The sequence below is a fragment of the Eumetopias jubatus genome, unplaced genomic scaffold (genome assembly GCF_037043125.1).
Source record: "Eumetopias jubatus isolate StellerSeaLion01/CBP00866 unplaced genomic scaffold, mEumJub1_p1.0 scaffold_7, whole genome shotgun sequence".
In the NCBI taxonomy this organism is placed as follows: Eukaryota; Metazoa; Chordata; class Mammalia; order Carnivora; family Otariidae; genus Eumetopias; species Eumetopias jubatus.
The window spans coordinates 86953463-86976926 of record NW_028274813.1 but is presented as its reverse complement, the minus strand read 5'-3'; the positions used below and the strand labels follow the sequence as shown (position 1 = coordinate 86976926).

General features: G+C 39.5%; 1 protein-coding gene and 2 pseudogenes across 1 annotated transcript; 1 reads left to right on the top strand and 2 right to left on the bottom strand.

Moving 5' to 3' along the window:
- Window positions 1-1977: 1977 nt before the first annotated feature.
- BLOC1S6 (biogenesis of lysosomal organelles complex 1 subunit 6) lies at window positions 1978-20000 on the bottom strand. Its single transcript, XM_028126663.2, has 6 exons — window positions 19912-20000; window positions 17035-17765; window positions 11584-11725; window positions 4587-4674; window positions 2517-2603; window positions 1978-2097 (listed from the first exon to the last, which is right to left on the bottom strand). The coding sequence occupies exons 2-6, from the start codon at window positions 17114-17116 to the stop codon at window positions 1978-1980; spliced, it is 519 nt and encodes a 172-aa protein (XP_027982464.1). The 5' UTR covers window positions 17117-17765; window positions 19912-20000.
- Window positions 11897-12261, top strand: LOC114226529 (large ribosomal subunit protein eL43 pseudogene; annotated as a pseudogene).
- LOC148163942 (large ribosomal subunit protein eL22 pseudogene) lies at window positions 19081-20770 on the bottom strand (annotated as a pseudogene).
- Window positions 20771-23464: the final 2694 nt, after the last annotated feature.

Sequence of the window (23464 nt, the reverse complement as noted above, 5' to 3'; positions counted from 1 at the left end):
ATATCAAAAGCAGCAGTTCAGAATTTCGTAAGATTAATCCCAAGAGTTACTGGGTAGCTTTTAAACTATCTCATTCCTTATAAATATAAATCACAGACAATCTAGATGAGTAGTCCCCTGTATTAGAATTATGTGGGGAGCTCTCAAAATTTGCATGGGCCCCACCTCAGAACTAATGGTTAAGAATCTTCCAGAATGTCTGTTTTGTTTTGTTCTGAAGTTCTCAGGTGATAATGGCATGCAGCCTAGTGTGAACCTCTGACCTAGAGCACTAGACCAATGGGTCACAACTTTTAAGGTACATCGGGAACCACTTGGGGGGGGACAAAAAAATTTAAAAAAAAAAGACAAAAACAAATAAGTAGATTTACTTCAGTTAGATTGAAAGTGGTGTCCAGAAACCAGCATTTTAAATAATCACTGCAGCTAACCCACACACCACTCTGAAAAACAATGCATAGACTTATATAAATGAGTACATTCAGCAATTTAGGTGACATTGTCCTGCAAGTGCTAATGAATCCTGTCCCAGGCAAGTTTCACTTAGTGTTTGAGGGCAAATGTAGCCTTTTAAGATAAAATATATTTATATTTTTAAGTATCCGGTAAAGTCAAGTAAATTGTGAGATCATAATTCATTCATTAAAGGGACCGGCTTTCCAATAAACTGTTTAAACCTTTAAATAGACCAGTTTTTAGCAGTCAACTTAAATCTAATGCCCTCTCCATGGTTAGCCTGATATGAGATCAGAGGTAGTGATTCCAGCTTACCAAAAATGTAATGTAGACTATAAAAGATACACAATTCTAAGCATACACCTTTATAGGTTCTGTACAGTGTGTAATAGAGATTGAAGACCAGTTGGATATTAAATAATATTAAAACAATGAATAATCTCAATCTTAAAAAATGAAACTTCATGTGATATTTCCCTCGAATAAGTTCCTACTAAAAATATTGAGGGGAACAATCCAGAAAACACTCAAGGTATCATGCCGCCTCTTTTGTGAAGAAGCTATTTGCTAATTTTCTACCATTCTTATCATTATCTATAAAATGGGTAGTTGGCATAGATATCATTCTACTTTATGAATTTTTTTTAAAAGCACAGAAAATGTAACCACATATAAGGCCACACAGCAAATCAGAGGATAGACAGAACTAGCGATTAGACCTTCCATTTGGAAAGTTGGAGTCTTATCAATTTGGCAACTGTATCTCAGGGTGTGACAACCCTAAGTATTATAAACATTGAAGCATATTTGAGCGTGTGACAGCTCTATCACCCCTGCCAAACGTTAGGAGTAGGGATCACCTATTTTCAGCACAGAGAATACATGAGAACGAGAGAGCAACAACATTAGGAAGCAGAGGGGATGGTTAGCAGGGTCTATCTGGAATCTTGCCCACCTGTCCCATGTCTAAGATGCTATTTCCTGTGTACACATGTCTCCATCGTGTTCTTCACAAAGGCTTATACCACCTCTTTTCCAAAGGCATATGTGATGGAACAGTTAGCACTTCTTCTTAACCAAGCGATGAAACGGCAATTACCAAAAACCAGCACTGTGTTGCCAGAAAGGCAAGTCATTCCATAAATAAGAAACTGAATCTTTTAAATCCGTGCTTACCAAGATGCTACAAAACTCATCCTAGTTTTTAATCACTTAGAGTCTAGACCACTTTCCAGTTTATAAATCATTCAAGGCCAAAATAATGAATTTGAAAATTATGCAGAACAGAAGCTGGAAAATTACATGTAAATCCTCAAACCGAGTGACATTATGTCTTCTACTTGGTGGGGGAAGCTTCCTGAATGCGGAAATGAAGATATGGAGACAGCAGTCCTGCGGAAAGGACTGCGAGATGGGAGACAGTGGCATAAGGCACTACCTTCACCCCAGCCTACCCTGAGGTCACCCTGGATGCCGGCCACACGGGCAGGGGAGGGCGAACACACATGCGCGCTCAGCTTCTCACGTCCTCTTAGCTGGTTTGGCAGTTAACTGCTTTTCTCTTTCAAATTCCTTCTCGCGTTGCTGCTCCCTCTCCAACTCCTCTTTCTGCCTCTTCTGCTGTAGCTTAAGTGCTCTTTTCTGTGTCAAAAAAATTTAAAACCAAGAGAACAATCAAGGCTTATCAGTTGTGGCCTCATTTCAAAGTAGCAGTGCTCTGACTTGAGGTAATCCACATGCATTAATAAATTTCATATTTAACTTTTAAATTTGTCTGGATAATTTAAGGTGCCCCTTAATATAAAAAAAATTTTTTTAGTTTCTTACTCCAAACTCTTACTGAATGAGAACAGCAGGGACAATGAAAACACGAGCTCCTTAAAAGCCCAGCTATGAGTAGAAAAGCCCAGAGTAGTATGTGTTTTAAAAGAAAACAGTGAACCATGAATTAAGTATGTTATTGTATATGCATATCTAAGAAGTCAGAAGATGAATACTGAAAAAAAACAAACAATTAAACCTCTGCTTCTATAAAGAACGTGAAAGAACTGTCAACTCACTTTTAACTTCGACGTCTTTTCATGAAGCATCAACATCTCTTTTCTTATATTCACCAACTTGGCATGATAGTGTTTAGCTTCAGTGAACTAAACATGGAAAAGGAAATGAAAAGCCAAGTTAAAATAGGCTGAAATTAAAAAAAAAAAAGGGAAAAAACAGACATTTTGAAATAGTAAAATGGATGAGTTATAAATTACAGTTCATTCTGCCTCAACGGTCACATCTTTTAAAACCTTAATTATCTAATTTTAATGCCAAAATTCAAATTTCATTTAAACCACTAACAGGCATTTGAAAACATTTGATTCAGTTCAAATTGAAAAAAAGAGTTACGAAACATAAAATAGACATTTATATTGTGTACAGGTAACATTTTGCTTTAAAAACATGCAATGTAATCCTAAAATTTTACTAAGACTATCCAGTAATGCTATCAGTTTCATGTAAGAAAAAGGAGAACACTCTACTGTCTTTACAGGGGAGAGCCTGAGCAGGGTACACAGGACAATTTCAGTGAAGTGTCCGCCCATCAGGAAAAACCAAGCTATGGCCAGATAATCCTGAGAGGGCTGTGGACAAATCTGGTCATGTTCCTTGGGCTTCTAAAGTGAGACCACGCAGAACCACCTCTGTAAGGACACTCCTTCCCAAGTCATGGTATGTATGGACATTCCATCTCAGCCAGAGATGGGAGCAAAAGAAAAAAAAGGCTCATTCTCAGGAGCCAAGGTTAACAGAAAGAGAAGACCAAGTAACAAGAATAAGAGATGTGCCAGTAAAGAAATTAGCAACCTACATGTATCTACAAGTAAAGTCTTAGTCTGATGAGCTCTAGAGCTTACAGATCCTCTTCCCTGTCCCGCCCCCGCCTCCCCAGGGCCTTACAGTTCTCAGCTCCTGAATGATAATCAAACCACTCTTGGGCTGAGAGAGGAAAAAACAGGAAGACCCTTGCAAACTGAAGTTACCCTATTACATCTGCTTGGTTCATTCATTTATCACTCATTCACTCAGCAAATGTTTGTTCTGCTGCAATATGAATTCAGTGGGGAAGACAAAAGTAGGTCAGCGTAGCCTTGTCCACCTCCCTTGAGAACAAGTCAGAAAACCATTAAGTGGAAGACTTTGTATTTACTACCCCAGGCCTCTGCCTAATGCTACAGAAGATGAACTCTGTTTTTGATCATTATAAAGGGAAAACATTAATGAGCCACATTTGTTCAACAAAAAGTTCATTTTTTGACACATGTATGAAAGTCCACAAAATCATACAAACCAAGCTACTGCTTAATGTTGAGGTGAAAAGAAAGTTCCTTATTTTTGTTAATTCCCTGCTTCTTAAAATAGAGCATCAGTCCTCTCATCAAAAAGCTATAAAGCTTCTGATGAAATTCACTACTGTAACATACACTGAAAGATATAAAGGATTTATAAAGGACCCCCCAAAGGGTCCATTTCAGCATTAATATGTTATGACACTATGAATGGGCCATACAATTAAATAAAATGTTGATTTTTAAAAAGTCTTGTAATTCGGGCGCCTGGGTGGCTCAGATGGTTAAGTGTCTGCCTTCGGCTCAGGTCATGGTCCCAGGGTCCTGGGATCGGGTCCCGCACCAGGCTCCCTTCTCCTTGGGAGCCTGCGTCTCCCTCTCTCTCTCCCCCTCTGTCTCTCATGAATAAAAAAAAAAAAAAAAAAAAAAAAAGTCTTGTAATTGATTAGGAGAGATGCACGCTCCTTAAGGCGAAACACAGCACCCCAAAAGTTCCTTACTTTTAGTTCTCTTAGTTCTCTTTTAGAAGTCTTTAATTATTATGAGCAAATCTATTCCAGACTTTAACAAATAAGTTCCATTTTCTACTACAAGTTCAACATTCGAAAGATAACAATTCAAGACAATGGAAGTTCTAGTAAAGTAAATAAAGGTTTCCTGTTAAAAGACAAATCCTAAACATTAAAAATTAGAGGAAAAGATCCTAAATATACCTAAGTACAAAGTTGCACAGGATAAACCTAGTTATTTCTAAGCCAAGCTCTCATTACGCTGTGTCAACTAAATCATACTTACCAAAGCATTAATATCCAACATAGAATGACATTCTTTAAATTTTGAAATCTCCTGTTCCAGTGTGTCTAGTAATACAACTTGGTTCTGTCTGAAACAAAAGCACATCGCCAAAGTAAACTGTACATACTGTAAGTGCTGGAATCACATTTCATCTTGGTTAATGCCAAAGGTAAAAATTAAGTTGAAAATGTATTGCCTCTCCAAGGCTTATTTGGTTTAACAAAATCTTTTTCAAAATAATATTCCAGGGGCTCCTGGGTGACTCAGTCGGTTAAGCCTCTGACTCTTGATCTCAGCTCAGGTCTTGATCTCAGGGTCATGAGTTCAAGCCCCACATTGGGCTCCACACTGGGAATGTGGAGCCTACTTTAGAAAATATAATCATAATCATAATATTCCAAAGCCACATTCTGGTAACTGTATCTTTTATTCTTGCCTAAATGAGTAGTAACTCTAATAACTGAATCTAACTGTAATAATTGAAATCATCAAATCATTTAAAATCATTTTGTTACTTGTTATTTCTAGCAACTCTGTATTATCCAAAAAAAGGTTTTTTTATACTATCTTGCCCAAAAAACTTGATTTTATGTATATTAAAACTGCAAAATTACCATAAAGGAAATGGGAAGCAATGACTTTTTAGATTAGAGTTGGGGAAAATGCACTATCAATGGATACCTCAAAAAGGTAAAGAAGAAGATGAAAAAACAGGACTAGGAAACACAGATTCCCCACCAATAACAAGTTGTGTGATCCTGGAAATTTAGTTTATCTCTCTGGGCCTAAATTTCTTTATTTATAAAGTGAGAAGGTCAGACCACGTAACTTCTAAGGGTCCTCATTAAAATTCTGATTCAAAACCTTCTATTAAAGAACAGAAGCCAACTTCCCTGATACTCCTCTCCAGATCAACCAGTCCTAGGATCACAGGAATAAGTAACACTGAGGGGGCCACTGAATTAAACATTTTAAAGAATACAGGGAAAGCAAAATATGACATGATTTACTTGCAAAACTATGCTAAACAGAGAATGATGAAAAAAAGAAACAGCAATGAAGAGAATGAAGAACAGTTACAACATCTCCACCACCCAGCAAGGAGTTTGGCATACCCCCCAGGTCACAAGTTTGTCCGTTTGGCTCTTGAGCAGAGACCACAGAAAGTGAAATACACAATGAATAAGAAGAGAACCCAGGAAGTCAATGACCCGACATAAGCAGGATGGCAATGACAGACTGTTACAACTAGAAAACAGTAAAGAGAAATCAATAAAGCCAAAAGTTGTTCTTCAAAAGATCAATAAAATTAATAAACCTCTGGCCAGACTCACAAGGAAAAAAAAAGAGAAGACACAAATTACTAACATTACTTATAGAAGAGAAATCATCACTGACTCCCTGGATATTAAAGGGATCAGAAGAGAATATTTTCAACAATTCTGTCCACAAAATTGATTACTTAGATAGAAACAACTAATTCCTTGAAAGACACAAACTTCCAAAACTCACACAAGGAGACACAGATAATCTATGTAGGCCTATATTTGTTAAAGGAATTCAATCAGTAAGTAATAACCTTCCAGAAATAAAAATACCAGGACCAGACGGATTCACACGTAATTTCTACCAAACATTTAAGGAAGGAATTATAACACTTCTCCACAATAGCGTCCAGAAAACAGAAGCAGAGGGAGCGCCTCCTAACTCATTCTATGAAGCTAACATTACGCTAAAACCCAAACTAGATAAAGATACTACAAAAAAGGAAAACTATAGACCAATATCTTTCATGAACAGAAATGCAAAAAAATCCTCTACAAAATATTAACAAAACAAATCCAACAATATAGAAAAAGAATTATACACCACAACCGAATGAGATTTATTCCAAGTACGCAAAGCTGGTTCAACATTTGAAAATCAATCAGTGAAATCCAAGACATCAATAGAGTAAAGAAAAATCATTTGGTCCTATTACGTGATGCAGAAAAGGTATCGGATAAAGTCCAACACCATTCATGATTAAAAACTCTCAACAAACTAGAAAGAGAGAGGAATTTCCTCAACTTGATTAAAAAAACATTAAAAAAAAAGCCTATAGCTAACATCACACTTGTGAGAAACTAGATGCTTTCCCCTTATGATAAGGAGTAAGGAAAGACTGTCTGCTTTTATTATTCCTATTCAACATCATACCGCAAGTTCCAGCTAACGTAATGAGACAAGAAAAAGAAAATAAAAGGTATACAGGTTGGAAAGGGAGAAATAAAACTGTCTTTGTTCACAGATGACATGACTGCCTATGTGGAAAATCCCAAAAAATCCACAAAGTATATGACTATAGCAAGGTTTCAGCATACCAGATTAATGTATAAAACTCAGGAGTGAATAATTAGAAAAATCAATACCACTTACAATAACCCCCTTCATATAAATAGTTTGATATAAATCTAACAAAATATATACAGGCATTATATGCAAAAACTATAAAACTCTAATGAAAGAAATAAAAAAAATCTAAGTAATGGATATTCCAACTACATGGAATAAAAAACTCAATACTGTTAAGATAACAATTCCTCCCAACCTGATCTAAGGATTCTATGCAATCTCAATTTAAGTCCCACCAAGTTCTTTTATAGATATCAACAAACTGACTCTAAAATTCACACAGAAAGGCAAAGATAGAATAGCCAACGCACAATGAAGAACAAAGTTGGAACACTTAATGCTACCCAATTTCAAGATTCCCTGTAAAACTACAGAAATCAAAACAGCATGATAATGGTGAAAGAACGCACTGATCAATGGAACAGCATAGAAAGCTCTTAAATAGACCCACACAAATATAGTCAATGGTTCTTTGACAAAAGAACAGAGGCAACACACTGGAGAAAGGATAGTCAAAGGTGAGGGAACAACTGGACAGTGACGTGCAAAGAAATTAACCTAAACACAGACCTTATAATTTCACAAGAATTAACTCAAAATGGACCACAGACCTAAAGATAAAATGTAAAACTAAAAAATCTAGAAGGAAACACAGGAGGAAATCTAGGTGACCTTGGTTTAGAGATGAATCTTTACAAGAAATATCAAAAGCACGATCCATGAAAAAAAAATGTTGGTAAGTCAGACTTTTAAAATTAAAAACTTCTAAAATAAATTAATTAAATTAAATTAAATTAAAAACTTCTGCTCCAGTACCTGGGTGGCACAGTTGGCTAAGTGTCTACCTTCAGCTCAGGTCATGATCCCAGGGTCCTGGGGTTGAGCCCAACAACCGGCTCCCTGCTCAGCCCGGAGCCTGCTTCTCCCTCTGCCCCTCCCTGCCCACTCGTGCACGCGTGCACTCTCTCTCTCTCTGTCGGAAATCAATAAATAAAATCTTTTTTAAAAAATAAATAACTTCTGCTCAAAAAACAAAACAAAATAAAACAAAAAAAAAAACCTTCTGCTCCAAAAAAGACACTATTACAAGAACAAGAAGACAAACCACACACTTGGAGAAAATACTTGCAAGACACATAAAGGACTCGTATCAAAAGTATACAAGGAACACTTAAACCTCAACAATAAGAAAATAAATAACCCAATTTAAAAACAGGCAAAAGATCTGAATAGACACTTAGTGTATAATCATGAATTTGTCTGATCTTTGTCCCAGGTTCCTGGCATGCCTATTCTAAGATGCTTGTAATTTCCCAAATGACAGGAGTATCTTCATTACTCACAAACCCCTCTTGGAGCATGCCAGAGTTTATGCTAATGAGGTGATGGGGGATGGACATGCGAGAAAGATCAATCATGTGGTTACAGGGTTGGGGCTTTGAACCTGGTGATATCAGTCCACGTGATACCATTACTGCTATCAGTCTTCTCTCCACAGAAGGGAGGTGGGGGGAAGTTGCTGGAGAGTGAGTTCAATTACATGGCCAATGATCCAATCAATTATACTTAGAGAGTAAAGCCCCAATACAAACTTTAAACACTGAAGCTCAGCAGAGATTCCTGGTTGGTAAACACATCGATGTGCCAGGAGGGTAACGTGCCCTAATTTCACTAGGAGGGGGCGCCTGAGTGGCTCAGTCGGTTGGGTGTCTACCTTCAGCTCGGGTAATGATCCCAGGGTCCTGGGATAGAGCCCCGCATGCGGCTTCCTGCTCAGTGGGGAGCCTGTTTCTCCCTCTCCCTCTGCCTGTAGCTCCCCCTGCTTGTGCTCTCTGTCAAATAAATAAAATCTTTAAAAAATAATAATAATAATGTCAATAGAAGGCACAGACGCTCTGTGATGGAGATATTCCCAAACCCTGCCCCTATGTGTCTCTTCATTTGGCTGGTCCTGATGTGCATCCTTTATAATAAAACGGTAATTATAAGCGTGTTTTCAGGGCGCCTGGGTGGCTCAGTCTGTTAAGCATCTGCCTTTGGCTCAGGTCCTGGGATCGAGCCCTGCATGAGGCTCCCTGCAGTGGGGAGTTTGCTTCGTCCTCTCCCTCTGCTCCTCCCCCTACTCATGCTCTCTCTCTCTCTCAAATAAATAAAATCTTAAAAAAAAAAAGTAGTGTTTTCATGATCCATAAGTCTAGACACTCTAGAAAAAGATTCCACAGAATATTTACCTACAATATCAGGCAGAAATGACTGGCTTTCCTTTCCCTTTAAGTTCTGTATAATCTGTGGTACATATGCTGGGAGTGACTGGGAAGCCTTGATGCAGTATCTGGGGAATGATCCTCTGACAAAAAAACTATCTCCTTGGAAGGTCCAAGCATGAATTATCTCAAAGGGAACCCCACTAAGGCTACTTACAAGTACCTTGCTAGAGGCTTTTAGGACCTAGATCCCAGAACCTCTTTTTTCTTTCTTTCCAATGTTCTTAAAATGATGAACACATGTACAAGAATATTCATAAGCTTTCTTATATATAAAGTCAAGTTTTGTTCTTGGTCTTCCCTACCCATTGTTAGCTACAAAGTAAACTTGATTTGTGTCTACCACTACCTTCTCCTTCACCTCTGTAGACCTATTTCTATAATGTAAAGTGGCTTAATGAAAATTAAACTGTTTTGATAACACAGCCAGGACTGGATCCCAGGTGCCTCTCAGTCCAGCACTCTTTCCCCTAAATCTTTATCAGCGGTGGGATTTGTGGAGAGAGGGATGAAAGAGGCAGCTACTAGAAAACATCTTTTTCCTTTCAGTGAAGTTTGCTTATCTTTCCTTAACACTACAGAGGTATAATAACTGCTTATTCATCATATTTAATTATTAATTCTACCACTAACCACTGCCTGTGTAATCCTTTTCAATTTACTTACACTTGTTGGATCTCAGTTTCCTCAACTATAAACAGGAATAACATTAATACTTCATAAGGTGTCAGGATTGAGATACAGTATATAAAGTATTGGGCAAGCAGTCTATATAGTAATAGTAATAAACAGCAGCTGAGTTTACTATCATCATCATCGTCATCGTCACCGTCATTTAGGTGGTTGGAAGGTAAGTGGGATTATTTAAAACACTAAATTTTAGCCAATGTCATCAATTAAACTCTGCCATTAAACTGTGCTTCCCAACTCCCTGGGGAATGATCCTCTGAGAAAAAAACTATTTCCCTATCCAGATGTGTTTTGCTTGCAGTTTCTTACCTTCCTTCAGTCTAACATACTTCATCCAAACTCCCCTATGAAATTTTTATGACTTTTTGCCACGAGAATTGACTGGCTTTAAAATACAAGGAATACCACACACTAGGGGGAAAAAAATGTCATTGGAACTAGCAGAAAATTGCTAGTTGCAGGATTGCTGGCAACTCCCTAACTCCAGGAGTGTACCACAGAGTAGAACACAGTACCACTTTCATACTCATTTACCACCTTCAAATCCAAGGATTATAACATTCCTTACGAATATGTACAAAATGGACAGTTGTTGTTCCTCTCCTCTTGCCCTAATACAGGCTTTTTTGTTTTTTTAAGATTTTAATTATTTATTTGTCAGAGAGAGAGAGAGCACAAGTGCACAAACAGGGGGAGCAGCAGACAGAGGAAGAGGGAGAAGCAGGCTTCCCGCAGAGCAGGGAGCCTGATGCGGGGCTCGATCCCAGGACCCTGGGATCATGACCTGAGCCGAAGGCAGACGCTTAACCGACTGAGCCACCCGGGCGCCCCGAATACAGGCTTTTCAGGTAAGTTTGCAAAGGGTAGGTCTTAGAGCAGCAACAGCTTATAGCCAGTTCATAGCTGACAAGCACGAAAAGCAATGATAGGCTAGCATGCGCAACTAAGTGAGGCCCTACCCAAAAGGAAGGAGAAGTTCAGTCTGCTTTTCTGGGTGGGAGCTGATAAACTTAGTATATATTTTGCATACTGATCCTACTTCATGAAATCCCGTTCTTCCCTTGGTATATCCTCCAATCCTTTAGTCAGATAGACTTATCTACTGGAAATGAAATGGGTCCTCTCAAAAAAAGATAAAAGATTTTTGGCAACTCATGTGAAGCAGCAACTGAAAAGGAATGTGGCTCTTATGGAGGCAATTTTGCAACACTACTCAGAAACGGGTGTGTGCCCATCCTGCAACACTCCCAGCAGGCAATATTTTCATAAAATAATGGTAAAACACCAAAACTAATCAAATAGTCCAGATCAGATTTAGGGGTACCTCTTATAAAAGACCAAACACTCTAGGAGTAGTATTCATTTCACTTTTTACATTTAAAGTTTTATTCACTTAAGTAATCTCTATGCCCAATGTGGGGCTTGAACTCAGGACCCCAAGATCCAGAGTCACATGCTCCTGCTTCTGGGACTGAGCCAGCTGGGCACCTTTCACTTTTTACATTTAGATTACTAAGTACTCCTTCACTCCCAACTGCTACCACTAAAGACAGAAATACTCAACTGTATTAAAGGTTACAAAATGTTATGCCTTAATGCAGTTTATACGCAAGGGGAAACGAGTGCATGGAAGGTTTTTGTTAGCTCACGTGAGTTCCTGAAGAGCTTGTTTTGATCTCTGCAAATCTGGCAGGTAGTGAGAAAGCAATCCTTCTGCAAGCTGCTCCACAGCTTTGTCCTCTACAGTCAAGTCCTCCAGTAACCCTTCATCTGGAGAAGCGTCCCTTAAGCCTGTCCCCAAGAAAAAATCAAATGTAGGAGTCATGTAAATGGACATGGGGTAAGAGAGTAGTGGGGAAGGAGGGGGCTGGCTCTGGGGTGCAGAGCACACACACAGGACACTACAGGCATCCTTCCTTTGCTTTTTTTAGCTTTACCTTCCGAGTGTCCTCTAAAAAACAAGATATGAGCTCTCTGGGCTCAGACCTAGTTTGTGGCGACATGGCTAAACGCACCAAGAAGGTCGGAATCGTGGGTAAATACGGGACCCGTTATGGTGCCTCCCTCAGGAAAATGGTGAAGAAGATTGAAATAAGCCAGCACGCCAAGTACACTTGCTCCTTCTGTGGCAAAACAAAGATGAAAAGATGAGCTGTGGGGATCTGGCATTGTGGCTCCTGCATGAAAACCGTCGCTGGTGGCACTTGGACCTACAACACCACTTCTGCTGTCACAGTAAAGTCGGCTATCAGAAGACTGAAGGAGTTGAAAGACCAGTAGAAGCTTCACCATTTGAAACATTACTAGCCTATAACAAATGGGTTAATTTATATAACAAAATTACTTTGGCTTGTTGTTAAATTTTTTAATTAGATCTTTCAATTTGTGTTGCATTAGTTTTGCTTTCTCAAAGGCCTTGGAAATTAAAAATCCTTCCAATTTTTAAAAAATAAATAAATAAATAACAAGATATGAGCACTCAAAAAATGGTTTTAAGCTACTGGTATAAGGAAAAGTCTGAATTAAAAGAACATTAACACATGCAAAACATATTCTGTATGTTTATGTATTTTCCAGGGCAGAGGATTTACAGTTTTCAATGGATTATTAAGAGTCCGAGGCCTAAAAGTGGGAAACAGTCACTGAATGAAAGCAATAAATTCTTCTTTTCATAAGCATGCAGAAATGCAATGCCTAAAAAAATTTTTTTCAACTAAATGTAATTCAATTGATGTGGGTCAACATTTACTTTGCATATAGCTTGATATATTATTTCCACGTAAAAGGAAGGTTGTTTTATCATTTGTTAGAAGGCAAAAGATTTTCAAAGGATTTCTCTTGAGACTCAGCACCTTAATTTACCATAGAAAATAGTGTATAATAATTGCATGCAAATCTCGACGTGATGCCAGGAACTATGCTTCATACTTCTCCTTTGAATAACAGTATAAGCACTGTCAGCCGTTCAAAAACATCTAAAATGAATACCCATCAATCACTACTCCTACCAAGAAAAGTACAAAACAATTTCTAAACAGGGTTCGGTGAATGGTTTTTAAGATTTTAGAATCACTGGTTTAGAATGAGAAAAAAAAAGTGACATGGTCATATTACTAAAATTGTACTCTAAAGGCATTTTTATATATTAAACTCTGAAACATCTCCATTTAATCATAATCTGGTAATAAATAGCAAGATCAAATTAGATCATTATATAAAATATATTTATTATGGCATACTACTTACAGCTCATTTCCAAATATAGTTTTTACCACAGACGTAAATTTTGGCAAGATTGAGAAAAACATGTCGTCATACTCAAAGTAAGTTTTTATAGATAAAAAATAGTATGATTTTTATTTTGAGTCCGAGAAATATATGAACAAACTTTGGAATTCTCCAAGTAGCAAGGCAATATTCAAACAGGTAAGAACTAACTAGAAACTGAAGCAGTCCACAAATGAAATAAAAATCTAATGGGAAAGGGGTGCCTGGGTGGTGCAGCTGGTTGGGCATTGGGCTCAGGTCATGGTCTCAGGGTCTTGAGATCAAGCCCCGAGTTGGGCTCTGGTCAGCGCGGAGTCACTTGGGAATCTCTCTCTCCCTCTCCCTCTCCCTCTGCCCTTCCCCACCGTGTGCATGCACTCTCTCAAATAAATAAATAAATCTTTAAAATATATATATAATGGGAAAAAGTGGAGTTTTACAGATATTGCCACTGATGTGCCATCAGATGGGAAGTGAATAAAGTGTATCTGAACATTAATGCCATTGCTTAAGGCTTAATTATAGTAACAGGGCAAATAGCAACTTTCTTTAAGGATATACAGAAAACAAGTATTACAGATAAACAACAGAAACACCCAAATAAGGATATGTCAACTTTAAGGAATCACAACTACTACACTTCCCTTACGTTATATAAACATTTTAACTCACAGACCTCCCCCTACTCTACCCCAATCTTCTGGTTAATTATGGAAGAGTCCAACTTACATTTCTAAATACATCAAGTTACTAAATTCAAGGTACTTTACTGTGGGAGATTAAAGGAAAAGAAAAAGGGTCGTTACACTCCTCATACAAGAAATATTAGTACACACTTGTATTAATACTAGTACTAGTATACTAGTTTCCAAGGTTACAAGAATAAACTAAGCAAGTCCCCTTCTCTGAAAGGGCTCGATACAGGGGAATCATAATATATGAGAAGTGCCATTAGAGAAAAAGAAACTGTTATGGGAATTCAGAGGAGAGAAAGATCATGTTTATCAGGGAAGTCTGGGAACAACTTCTAAAGGAAGTGTGGGAACTGGAGTTTAAGCTTGCAGAATGGATAGAATTTTCTTTTTAAGTATTACTCATTGTAAAAACTTGAAATGCAAAAGAGGGAAGAATAAGCTGAAAAGTAAAAATACTCTTTCTTGGGGCACCTAGCTGACTCATTTGGTAGAGCATGCAACTCTTGATCTTGGGGTTACGATTTTGAGGCCCACATTGGGTGTACAGATTACTTAAAAAATAAAATCTTAGGGGCACCTGGGTGGCTCAGTCAGTTGCGCATCTGCCTTCGGCTCAGGTCACGAACCCCGGGATCAAGCCCCGCATCGGGCTCTCTGCTCAGTGGGAAGCCTGCTTCTCTTTCTCCCTCTCCCTCTGCCTGCCACTCCCCCTGCTTGTGTGCTCTCTCTCTGTCAAATAAAGAAATAAAATCTAAAATAAATAAATAAATCTTAAAAAAAAATACTTTCTTACTCCCTTACTCCAGTCACTCTAGTTTCACAGAGCCTTCGAAAAAATTGTCTCTGTATACCGATGCAAAAACCCTGTTTTTAGGGGAACCTGGGTGGCTCAGTTGGTTGGGCGACTGCCTTCGGCTCCAGTCATGATCCCAGAGTCCTGGGATCCAACCCCATGTCCGGCTCTCTGCTCAGTGGGGAGCCTGCTTCTCCCTCTCCCTCTGCAGCTCCCCCTGCCTGTGCTCTCCTGCTCTCTCTCTGACAAATAAATAAATAAAATCTTAAAAAAAAAAAACCTGTTTTAATCGTAAATGAAATAGTATGCATATTGTTCTCTTAAATATACATCTTAGATATCTTTCCATATGCATATATATGCATCTACTACATTTCTAACAGAATAGAATTCTACCACATTTTGTTTACCAGTTCTCTGTTATGGAATGAATGTTTGTGTCCCCCACCACAAAATTCTTTTGTTTAAGCCCTAACTTCCAACACAAAGGTATTTGGAGGTGAAGACTTTGGAAAATAATTAGGTTTAGATGAGGTCATGAAGGTGGGGCCCCATGATGGAGTTATTATTCTTAAAAGATAAAGAGAATCCAGAACTCTCTCCCTCCACTATGTGAGGACACAATGAGAAGGCAGCTGTCTGCAACATCAGAAGAGGGATCTTACCAGGAACCTGATTGGCCAGCACACAGATCCTGGACTTTGTGGAACTCCAGAACTTCAAGGAATAAATGTCTGTTGTTTAAGGCACCCAGCCTATGGTACTTTGTTGTAGCCGCCCATGTAGACTAAGATACCTAAGGATAGGTATTCAAGTTATTTTCACTTTTTGCTATTTCAAACAATGTTGCCATGAGTTTCCTTGCTTATCTTTGCATATCCATGTCAATGTTTCTGTAGGATAAATTCTTAGAAATAGAATGATGGGACAAAGGGTTTAGGCATTTCGTAAACAGACATTGCAAAACTGCCTTCCTAAGATAGGGCACCAATTTATACTCCTACCAACACTCTTTAAAGGCCACTATTTCCAAATGGGTAAGAATTCTAAAGGAGTGGAAGGAATTCCATATGGTTAAAAAGGGGGGGGGGGCAGCAGAAGTAAAGGTGGGAATATGGTATTGCTCTGAAAAGAGAAGGTAGTTTGGAGTGTCTAGAACATAGGACATAAGCAATAGTGAGCTTATAAAATCATGTGGCCAGCCCATGAGGATCCCTGAGTGTCAAGTTAAGGGATTTGGCCCTTTGGTTAGTAAATAGTAAGGAGCCATTTTAAGGTTTCCAAGCAAGAAAATGACATGACTGGAGCTTTATCTTGGAGCAGGGATATGACAACAGTGGGACAGATGCAGCAGAAGAGTAAGAGACTGGAGGTGGATAGCCTTACAACTGGCCTTGAAGGTGAAACTACAGAGAGGAGATGGAAACTGTGTGGTAGAATCCCCTAGACTAAATAGAGGTAGAAGGCAAGTGAAAGGAAAGTCAAGACTAACGTCAAAGTCTGAAGTGAGAGTGACTTGGCACCATTAACAGAATCAGACATCTACTTTTATTTATGCACAGGCTGTATGCGAGGTTAGAGCAAAACAACCACGTCAAAGTACCCAGCAAGCAGATGGAGAGGCAAGAGGAGAGGGACCCAAAATGCACATATATACAAGGAAGTCATATTAATAGAAGCAGCTTATGAAAGTGGGGGCGATCACTGAGGAAAAGCATGACCAAGAAAGGGCAGAAAGCACTATTTTTAAGTAGCCTCTATATTCCTAGAACCGGAGGTAAAAGAAACACATCTAAAGCCCTGCAGCCTTCCTCATTTGGGGTTCCTCATCTGAACAGAAACTGTTTTGACTATTTTCTCAATTCTCCCATGGATGGTACATAAATAGTACCATTTAGGATGCCTGGCAAGTCAATTTATTACATTCAATGGATGCCTTAGGGTATTAGGGCTTAAATCTCTCCTGGAACTCAGGCTGAGAAAGCTGCTGGAGGAATGTCAACAAGCAAGACAGCATTTCATGGGTGAGTGGTCAATCATACTTGGATACATCAATTCTCTGAATGACAAACCGATATCTTTCTGACAAATTCATCCTTGACCATTAACGTATAACAAACAGCCAACAGTGTGCCGGAGTCAACACACAAACGCAGAATGACCTCACCATCAACCGCCCCCCAGACTTCGTTTCCCACTCATGCAGCTCGGCCCCGGGGCCGACGCGATGCCCCACTTCCGCGCTGGAGCCAAAGCCTCGGAGACGAGCAGCTCTCTCCCGCCCAGCAGCCCCGGAGACCCACCCACTCGGGTCCCGGCCGCCCGCCCCGCCCCATCACACGTACCCGGCGTCGGCTCCCCTGCCCCCCGGCCGAGGGGTGGCCCTGGCAGGACCCCGTCCGGGGACGTCGGCCCAGGAACACTCATGTCCTTCCCGCTGGGAACAGGGAAGGGGCAGTTAGTGCAGACGGTCAGACGCAGTAAGAGCGCACCCAACGCGTCCAGCGCCCAGCCGGACAGAAGCGGCGGTCGCACCCGGAAATGACGGAAGCCGAAGACTGTGTGAGCGCGGGTCCGCCCCCCTCTTCTTGCCTCCACCTCCACCTGCTCGACAGCTACCCGCCGCGCTCCTGGGACTCCTCGCTGACGTCGTAGTCGGGTGGCGGGCGCGGCGTCAGTAGAGTCCGCTGTGCCGGGGTCGTGTTTTTGCGACCGGTTGTCGGGGAGTGGGTGGAGAAGAGCGCGCTCCCTGGTGGGTCGCGAATGTGGGAAGAGCTTTAGTGTTGAACGTGATGGTGCAGTCGGGCTTTGTTCACCAGAGCCAGGCACAGCTTTTCAGTTTTTTGTCCGTGTTAAGGAAACACCTTGAGGAACAAGGACTGCGTGGTTTTCCTGCGATTTGGACCATTTCTTAAAAATAAGTGTTTAGCTCTTTGAGCTTCAGCCTTGCTAATTGGGGATTTGCCAGGATTCCGGTCTCCCTTTGTTGATCGTAGGTGAATGATTTTAAGGCCTGGGTTGCAGTATCTGCTGGACGAATGAAGCCAAATTACCGGAAACTGGCCATGCAGAGATCCTGCGGGATGATGTCATGATTTTAATGAAAAACTCAGAAATGGGCAGAGGCAGCCTCAGGCCACATAAAAAGATCAGCTATTCCCTCCCTGCCTTAGACCCGCTCACCTTGAGTGTAATAATGGCTTTCTGATGTTACACCCCAAAATTGCCCGTTCGGTGTTTTATGGGGCAGCCAAAACTGTTTCCAAAAAAATGTGGATTTATGTCGAGCCTCAGAAACATGCACCTGCTCCCCATTGCCCTTGTCAGTGCATTCACACCCTTTTGGCCTCCTTTCCTCTCAAGATTAGCTCCTTACTACCTGTGGTAAGCAGAATAATGCCCCCCACCAAAGATGTCCACGATCTTAATCCCCAGAACCTGTGAATATGTTAAATTTCACCCACAAAGAGTAGTTAAGGTTGCTAATCATTTGACTCTAAAACAGATTATTCTGGATTACTAAATGGGCCAAATGCAATCACAAGGGCCTTCAAAAGAGGGAGGCAGAGGGAGATGTGACTATGAAGAATGATTAAAAAGACTTTGAAAATAGAGAACAAGAACAACCGGCCACGTTTGTGGTAATCTCTAGAAGCTGGAAAAGACAAGGAAGTGGATTCACCCCTAGAGCCCCTAGAATGGAACTCAGCCCTGCTGACACCTTACTTTGATCCCAGTGAGACCTGTGTTAGACTTCTGACCTACAGAACTATAAAAAATAAATTTCTGTTGTTTTAAGTTTGTGGTAATTTGTTACCATGGCAATAAAGTAACGCACTACCCTTCAAGCATCCTTTGTTCCTTCCCAACATCCAACCAAAACTATGCCCTTTGATGTCTTCAGTGTTCTTGCTCATGCTTCAGCCTGGAATAGTCTATTCTTTTCAAAGTCTTACTCATCTTTCAAGGCTTGGTCTAAATAATACCTTTAAAATAATTCACAATCCCACCTCCCCTTTCAACTTTCAGAAATTATAGTAATAACCTTTTCTCAACTACAAAGCATCCTGCTATTTAGCACTTAATCCATTCTTATATGAGTTATTTCCTTTGTCTTCCTTTATTAGATTTTAAACTCCAAACAGAAAGTCTTATTCAAAGAGAACCATAATGGGTTTTCAATAAATGTGTGCTGAATGAATGAAGTATTGATTCTCCAGAGCCAAATTCCGAATACCTATAATCTCCAAAGTCTGAATCACACAAGACGGCAATAAGCTGCCTGGTAACCCTAGTTTATTATTAATATTATACCAACAAGATACTGAGGTCCTTTAGAAGAGACCCGTGTCCTATGGGTTGTCTGTAACCTCTTTATCTCTTGGCACAGTATTAAGCATATTACCTGGATTTTAAAAGACTGGTTGTTTGAATTTAATAGGATGAAATTAAACTGTCACAGCCTGCCTATTTTTATCATCTTGTCCTCTCCTATTTTGCTTTCAGGAAAGATTCATGTTAGAAATTTTGATGAATGTTCTTTTTCAACATTTTACATTAATGTAACAAAAAATGCATCAGCTAAAGAGACAAGAAGTACTTTCTGCCAGACCCATTTTGCTTTTCTTTCTCCTTTTCCTTCTTCCCCCTGCAGATTTTAGCTCAATACATCAAGTGCTTTTTGAAGATCCACTGTGTTCCACCCTCCATTATGCAGGTACTGTGCACCCAACACTGCATGTGACAGCTCAAAACACAAGTTTGGAATTTGATGGCAAAGAAGTAAACACAGTTCATTGAGTCATACATGTCTTTCAAAATACCTTTCATTTCCCCAGTGGCAGGGGCCTTCTTCTCTCTCTCTCTCTCTCTGGTTCCCAGGTTTTATTCAAGAACTCATACAAAATATTCAATATACAAATAAATGAGTTTTAATCCTCATCTCCCTCCTTTTCCTTCTCCTGGTTAATGTGGAAATAACGCAATTCATAACTCTCTTTGCTGTTAGCAACTACGCATAACCAATCACCTAGATTATTCTTCAAATATTTTTTGGTGAGATATTTCAAATACCTTTTGGAAAAAGGCACCTCAGAAGTTACAGAAATCTTGCCCTTGCTCCTTTCAATGCTTACAACCCCTTCACCAAGATTCCCAGCTTTTCCATTCACTTCAATTCTTTTTTTTTTTTTTAAGTCCAAGCCCCCTGTTTATTTGGTCACCTTGATTCTCTCTTGAAGAAACTGCTCAAAATTGGCAGCATCCATGATTCCATCTTCTACAGGGTGAGTGCAGTCAAGGGTAAACTTCAGAACTTGCTTCCTTTTTTTGCCCCCCCTTCATGAAAAGCTTTTTCAGGGGCACCATGGCAGCAGTGGAGACAGAAAGGAGGCCATTCTCTTTTATGCATCAATCCATTCCAAATGCCTCTGTTCCTAAGATTGGACGAGACACTGTGGGGTGTAAAAAGGAGAGGTAGAAATTCCAGTTCCTGTCCACCAAGAATTTATATTCTACCATTTATATGTAGTAGGATTGGAGAACATGACATAAAGTGCTAAATTATGTGGAACAGACCTAGAGGATTGTAAAGAGTGTAATGATGTCATATTAGTTTCCTACTGCTGCTATAACAAATTAGCACAAACTTGGTAGCTTAAAACAACACAGATTCATCATCTGATAATTCTGGAGGTCAAAAGTCCAAAATCAGCCTCAGTGAACTAAAATCAAGGTGTTGGCAGGGCTGGTTACTCTGGAGGCTCTGAAGAAGAATCTGCTTCCTTGTCTTTTCCAGCTTCTAGAGACTGCCTGCATTCCTTGACTCCTGGCCCCACATCCCATTGCCTTTTCTCCCTCTACTACCATTGTAGCATCATCTCTTCTCCCACTCTGATCCTCTGGCCTCCCTCTTAGAAGGACCCTTAGGATGACATTGAGCCCCTCTGCATAGCCCAAGATAACTTCTCCATCTCAAGGTCCTTAATTTAACCACATCTGCAAGGTACTTTTTGCCACGTAAGATAACATTCACAGATTCTCGGGAATTGAAAGTTGGGCGACTTTGGGGGCGGGAGCCATTATTCGGCCAACCACAAATGCACAGTCGTATAGTGCACAATTGGGAAGTAACTAGAGAAATTTTTAAAACTTAAAAGAGGAAATGACCTTAAGCCAAACCTTGAAGGTCGGGTCAAATGTAATATGCAGAGAAAAAATTGTAAAGCCTTCTAACAGGAAAAAAACACCACAAGTGGCAAAACAATACTTCAGACTCAAGGACATCAAGATGCTGTTTTTTGGGAAAACAAAACTAACACAGATTCAACAGTTAATAGAAGAACTTAACAGGAAAAAGGTGGTGTATAGTCTTTTAGACCAAAATAGCTTAGGAAGACAAAAGATAACACAAAGTATAATTATATAGCTCTGAAGAAGTTAGTCCAAAGAATGTCAAGAAAAAGTTAAATACTGTATATATTTATAGCAAAAGGAAAACAAGCCCACTGGTCCTTGAAATCCAAAAGAGAAGGAGCAAATATAATGTAATAAATCCATCAAAACCATTTATTCACCTCAATTTTGTGTTTTCCTTAAATTTTCCTATATCCTTTATTTTTGCTAACTGAAAATGAGTAGGTAGATAGGGGATTCAAATAAAGAAAAAATGTTAATACATGAAGATTTTCTATTCCTATATTTAGAATGTGCTAAGATTGATAAATCTACTCCCAGTTTGACCTACTTCTCTCACAGGATTTTCTTCATCTTCCCCTTTATTTTTCTCCAGTCTTTTCTAAAAACAAAAGAAAAATGGAGGAGAGGTACAAAAAGATTTGAGTGAGGGGGCTCCTGGGTGGCTCAACTGGTTAAGTGTATTGCCTTTTCTGCCCTCCGCTCAGGTCATGATCCCAGGGTCCTGGGATTGAGCCCCATATTGGGCTCCCTGCTCAATAGGAAGTCTGCTGCTCCCTCCCCTCTGCACCTCCCCCATGCTCTCTCCATCCCTCTCTCGCAAATAAATAAATAAAATCTTAAAAAAAAAAAAAAAGTTGAGTGAAAAAATGTAGGAACCAGGGCCTGCAGAGAAAAGGGATGATGAAGGGAAAGATAAACAGGAAAAAGACATTACAGCCCATGACCTTATGCTTCTATGGATTAGTGTTGCAAATTTGAACACACTCACACAAGGTATGTGCTCACAAAATAAAAAAAAAGGGAAGAAGGAGGGGTGCCTGGCGGGTTCAGTTGGTAGAGCATGTGATTCTTGATCTCAGGGTTGTGAGTTCAAACTCCACAGTAGGTGTAGAGATTACTTTGAAATAAAATCTTTAAAAAAAAAAAAGAAAGGAAAGAAGGAACTGAAAAGTAGCTGCGCTACTAAGGAAAAATAGTTTACCATCTTAACTATGGTTAACCAATCTAAAAGTGTTGCTCAAGCAATTTTAACCACTTTTATATATTTACACGAGAAATATTCTTTTACATTCACAAAGTGCTAAAATATTCCCACTCAGTGCAACTCTGCAGCACTTTCCATCATTCTGTGAAAATTAATAAAGGAAAACCTCACTAAAGTAGAGTCAGGAAGCTAGAAGGGAGGAACATTACTACTCAGTTACAGGAAGAATTGTCAATTACAGACCCCAAGAGAAGAATCTTCAACAAGAAGAATCATCAATTACATGCCCCAACAGAGAAAAATGTACATTGCATCTCCAAAAGAAGTCAACTACCTGGGTGTTATACGCAAACAATGAATCATGGAACACTACATCAAAAACTAATGATGTAATGTATGGTGATTAACATAACATAGTAAAATAAAATAAAATAAAAAGAAACAAACTACTGCTGCAATTCAGCCAATGGGAAACTCAACACACTGAACTTTTGCTTTCCTCCAAGGGACTTTTATTCAAAATAATTCCTTCCAATTCCTTCCTCCTTCTCCATAAAGTAACATTCTTCTTTGTTGGATTTGCCTGCGGTTTTTGCTGTAGTGTGTATGCCTCCATTTGCAATTCTTTGTTATTCCTGCATAAACCCATTTTTGCTGGTAAAATAACTGACAAGTTTTCTTCTTAAGGTTAACAATTCCTTCCTTGCACTATGCAAAAAAAAAAAAAACACCATATTTTTACATGGATTATTTCACCAACACATTCTCTTAACCTTGCCACAAAAGCAATGGCTTTTGAAATGTTTTATTTTTTTTAAGACTTTATTTATTTATTTGACAGAGAGAGACACAGCAAGAGAGGGAACACAAGCAGGGGGAGTGGGAGAGGGAGAAATAGGCTTCCTACAGAGCAGGGAGCCCGATGCGGGGCTCGATCCCACGACCCTGGGACCATGACCTGAGCTGAAGGCAGACACTTAATGACTGAGCCACCCAGGCGCCCCTTTTGAAATGTTTTGAATAGACTATATTTTATTTTTATTTATTTTTGAAGATTTTATTTTTAAGTAATCTCCATACCCAACATGGGGCTTGGACTCACAACCCTAAGATCAAGAGTCACACACTCCCCCAAATGAGCCAGCCAGGCACCCCCAGACTAATTTTTATTTAGGCTCGCAGCAAAATTGAGAGTAAAGTATAGAGATTTCCTCTATACCTCCTACCCACCCAGCCCCCAAAAGTTTTCATTAAGGTTCACTGTGTTGTATATTCTATTGGACTGCACAAATGTATGACTTGTATTCACCACTATTAGAATCAGACAGAGGAGTTTAACTGCCCTAAAAATCCTCTGTGCACTGTGTATTCAT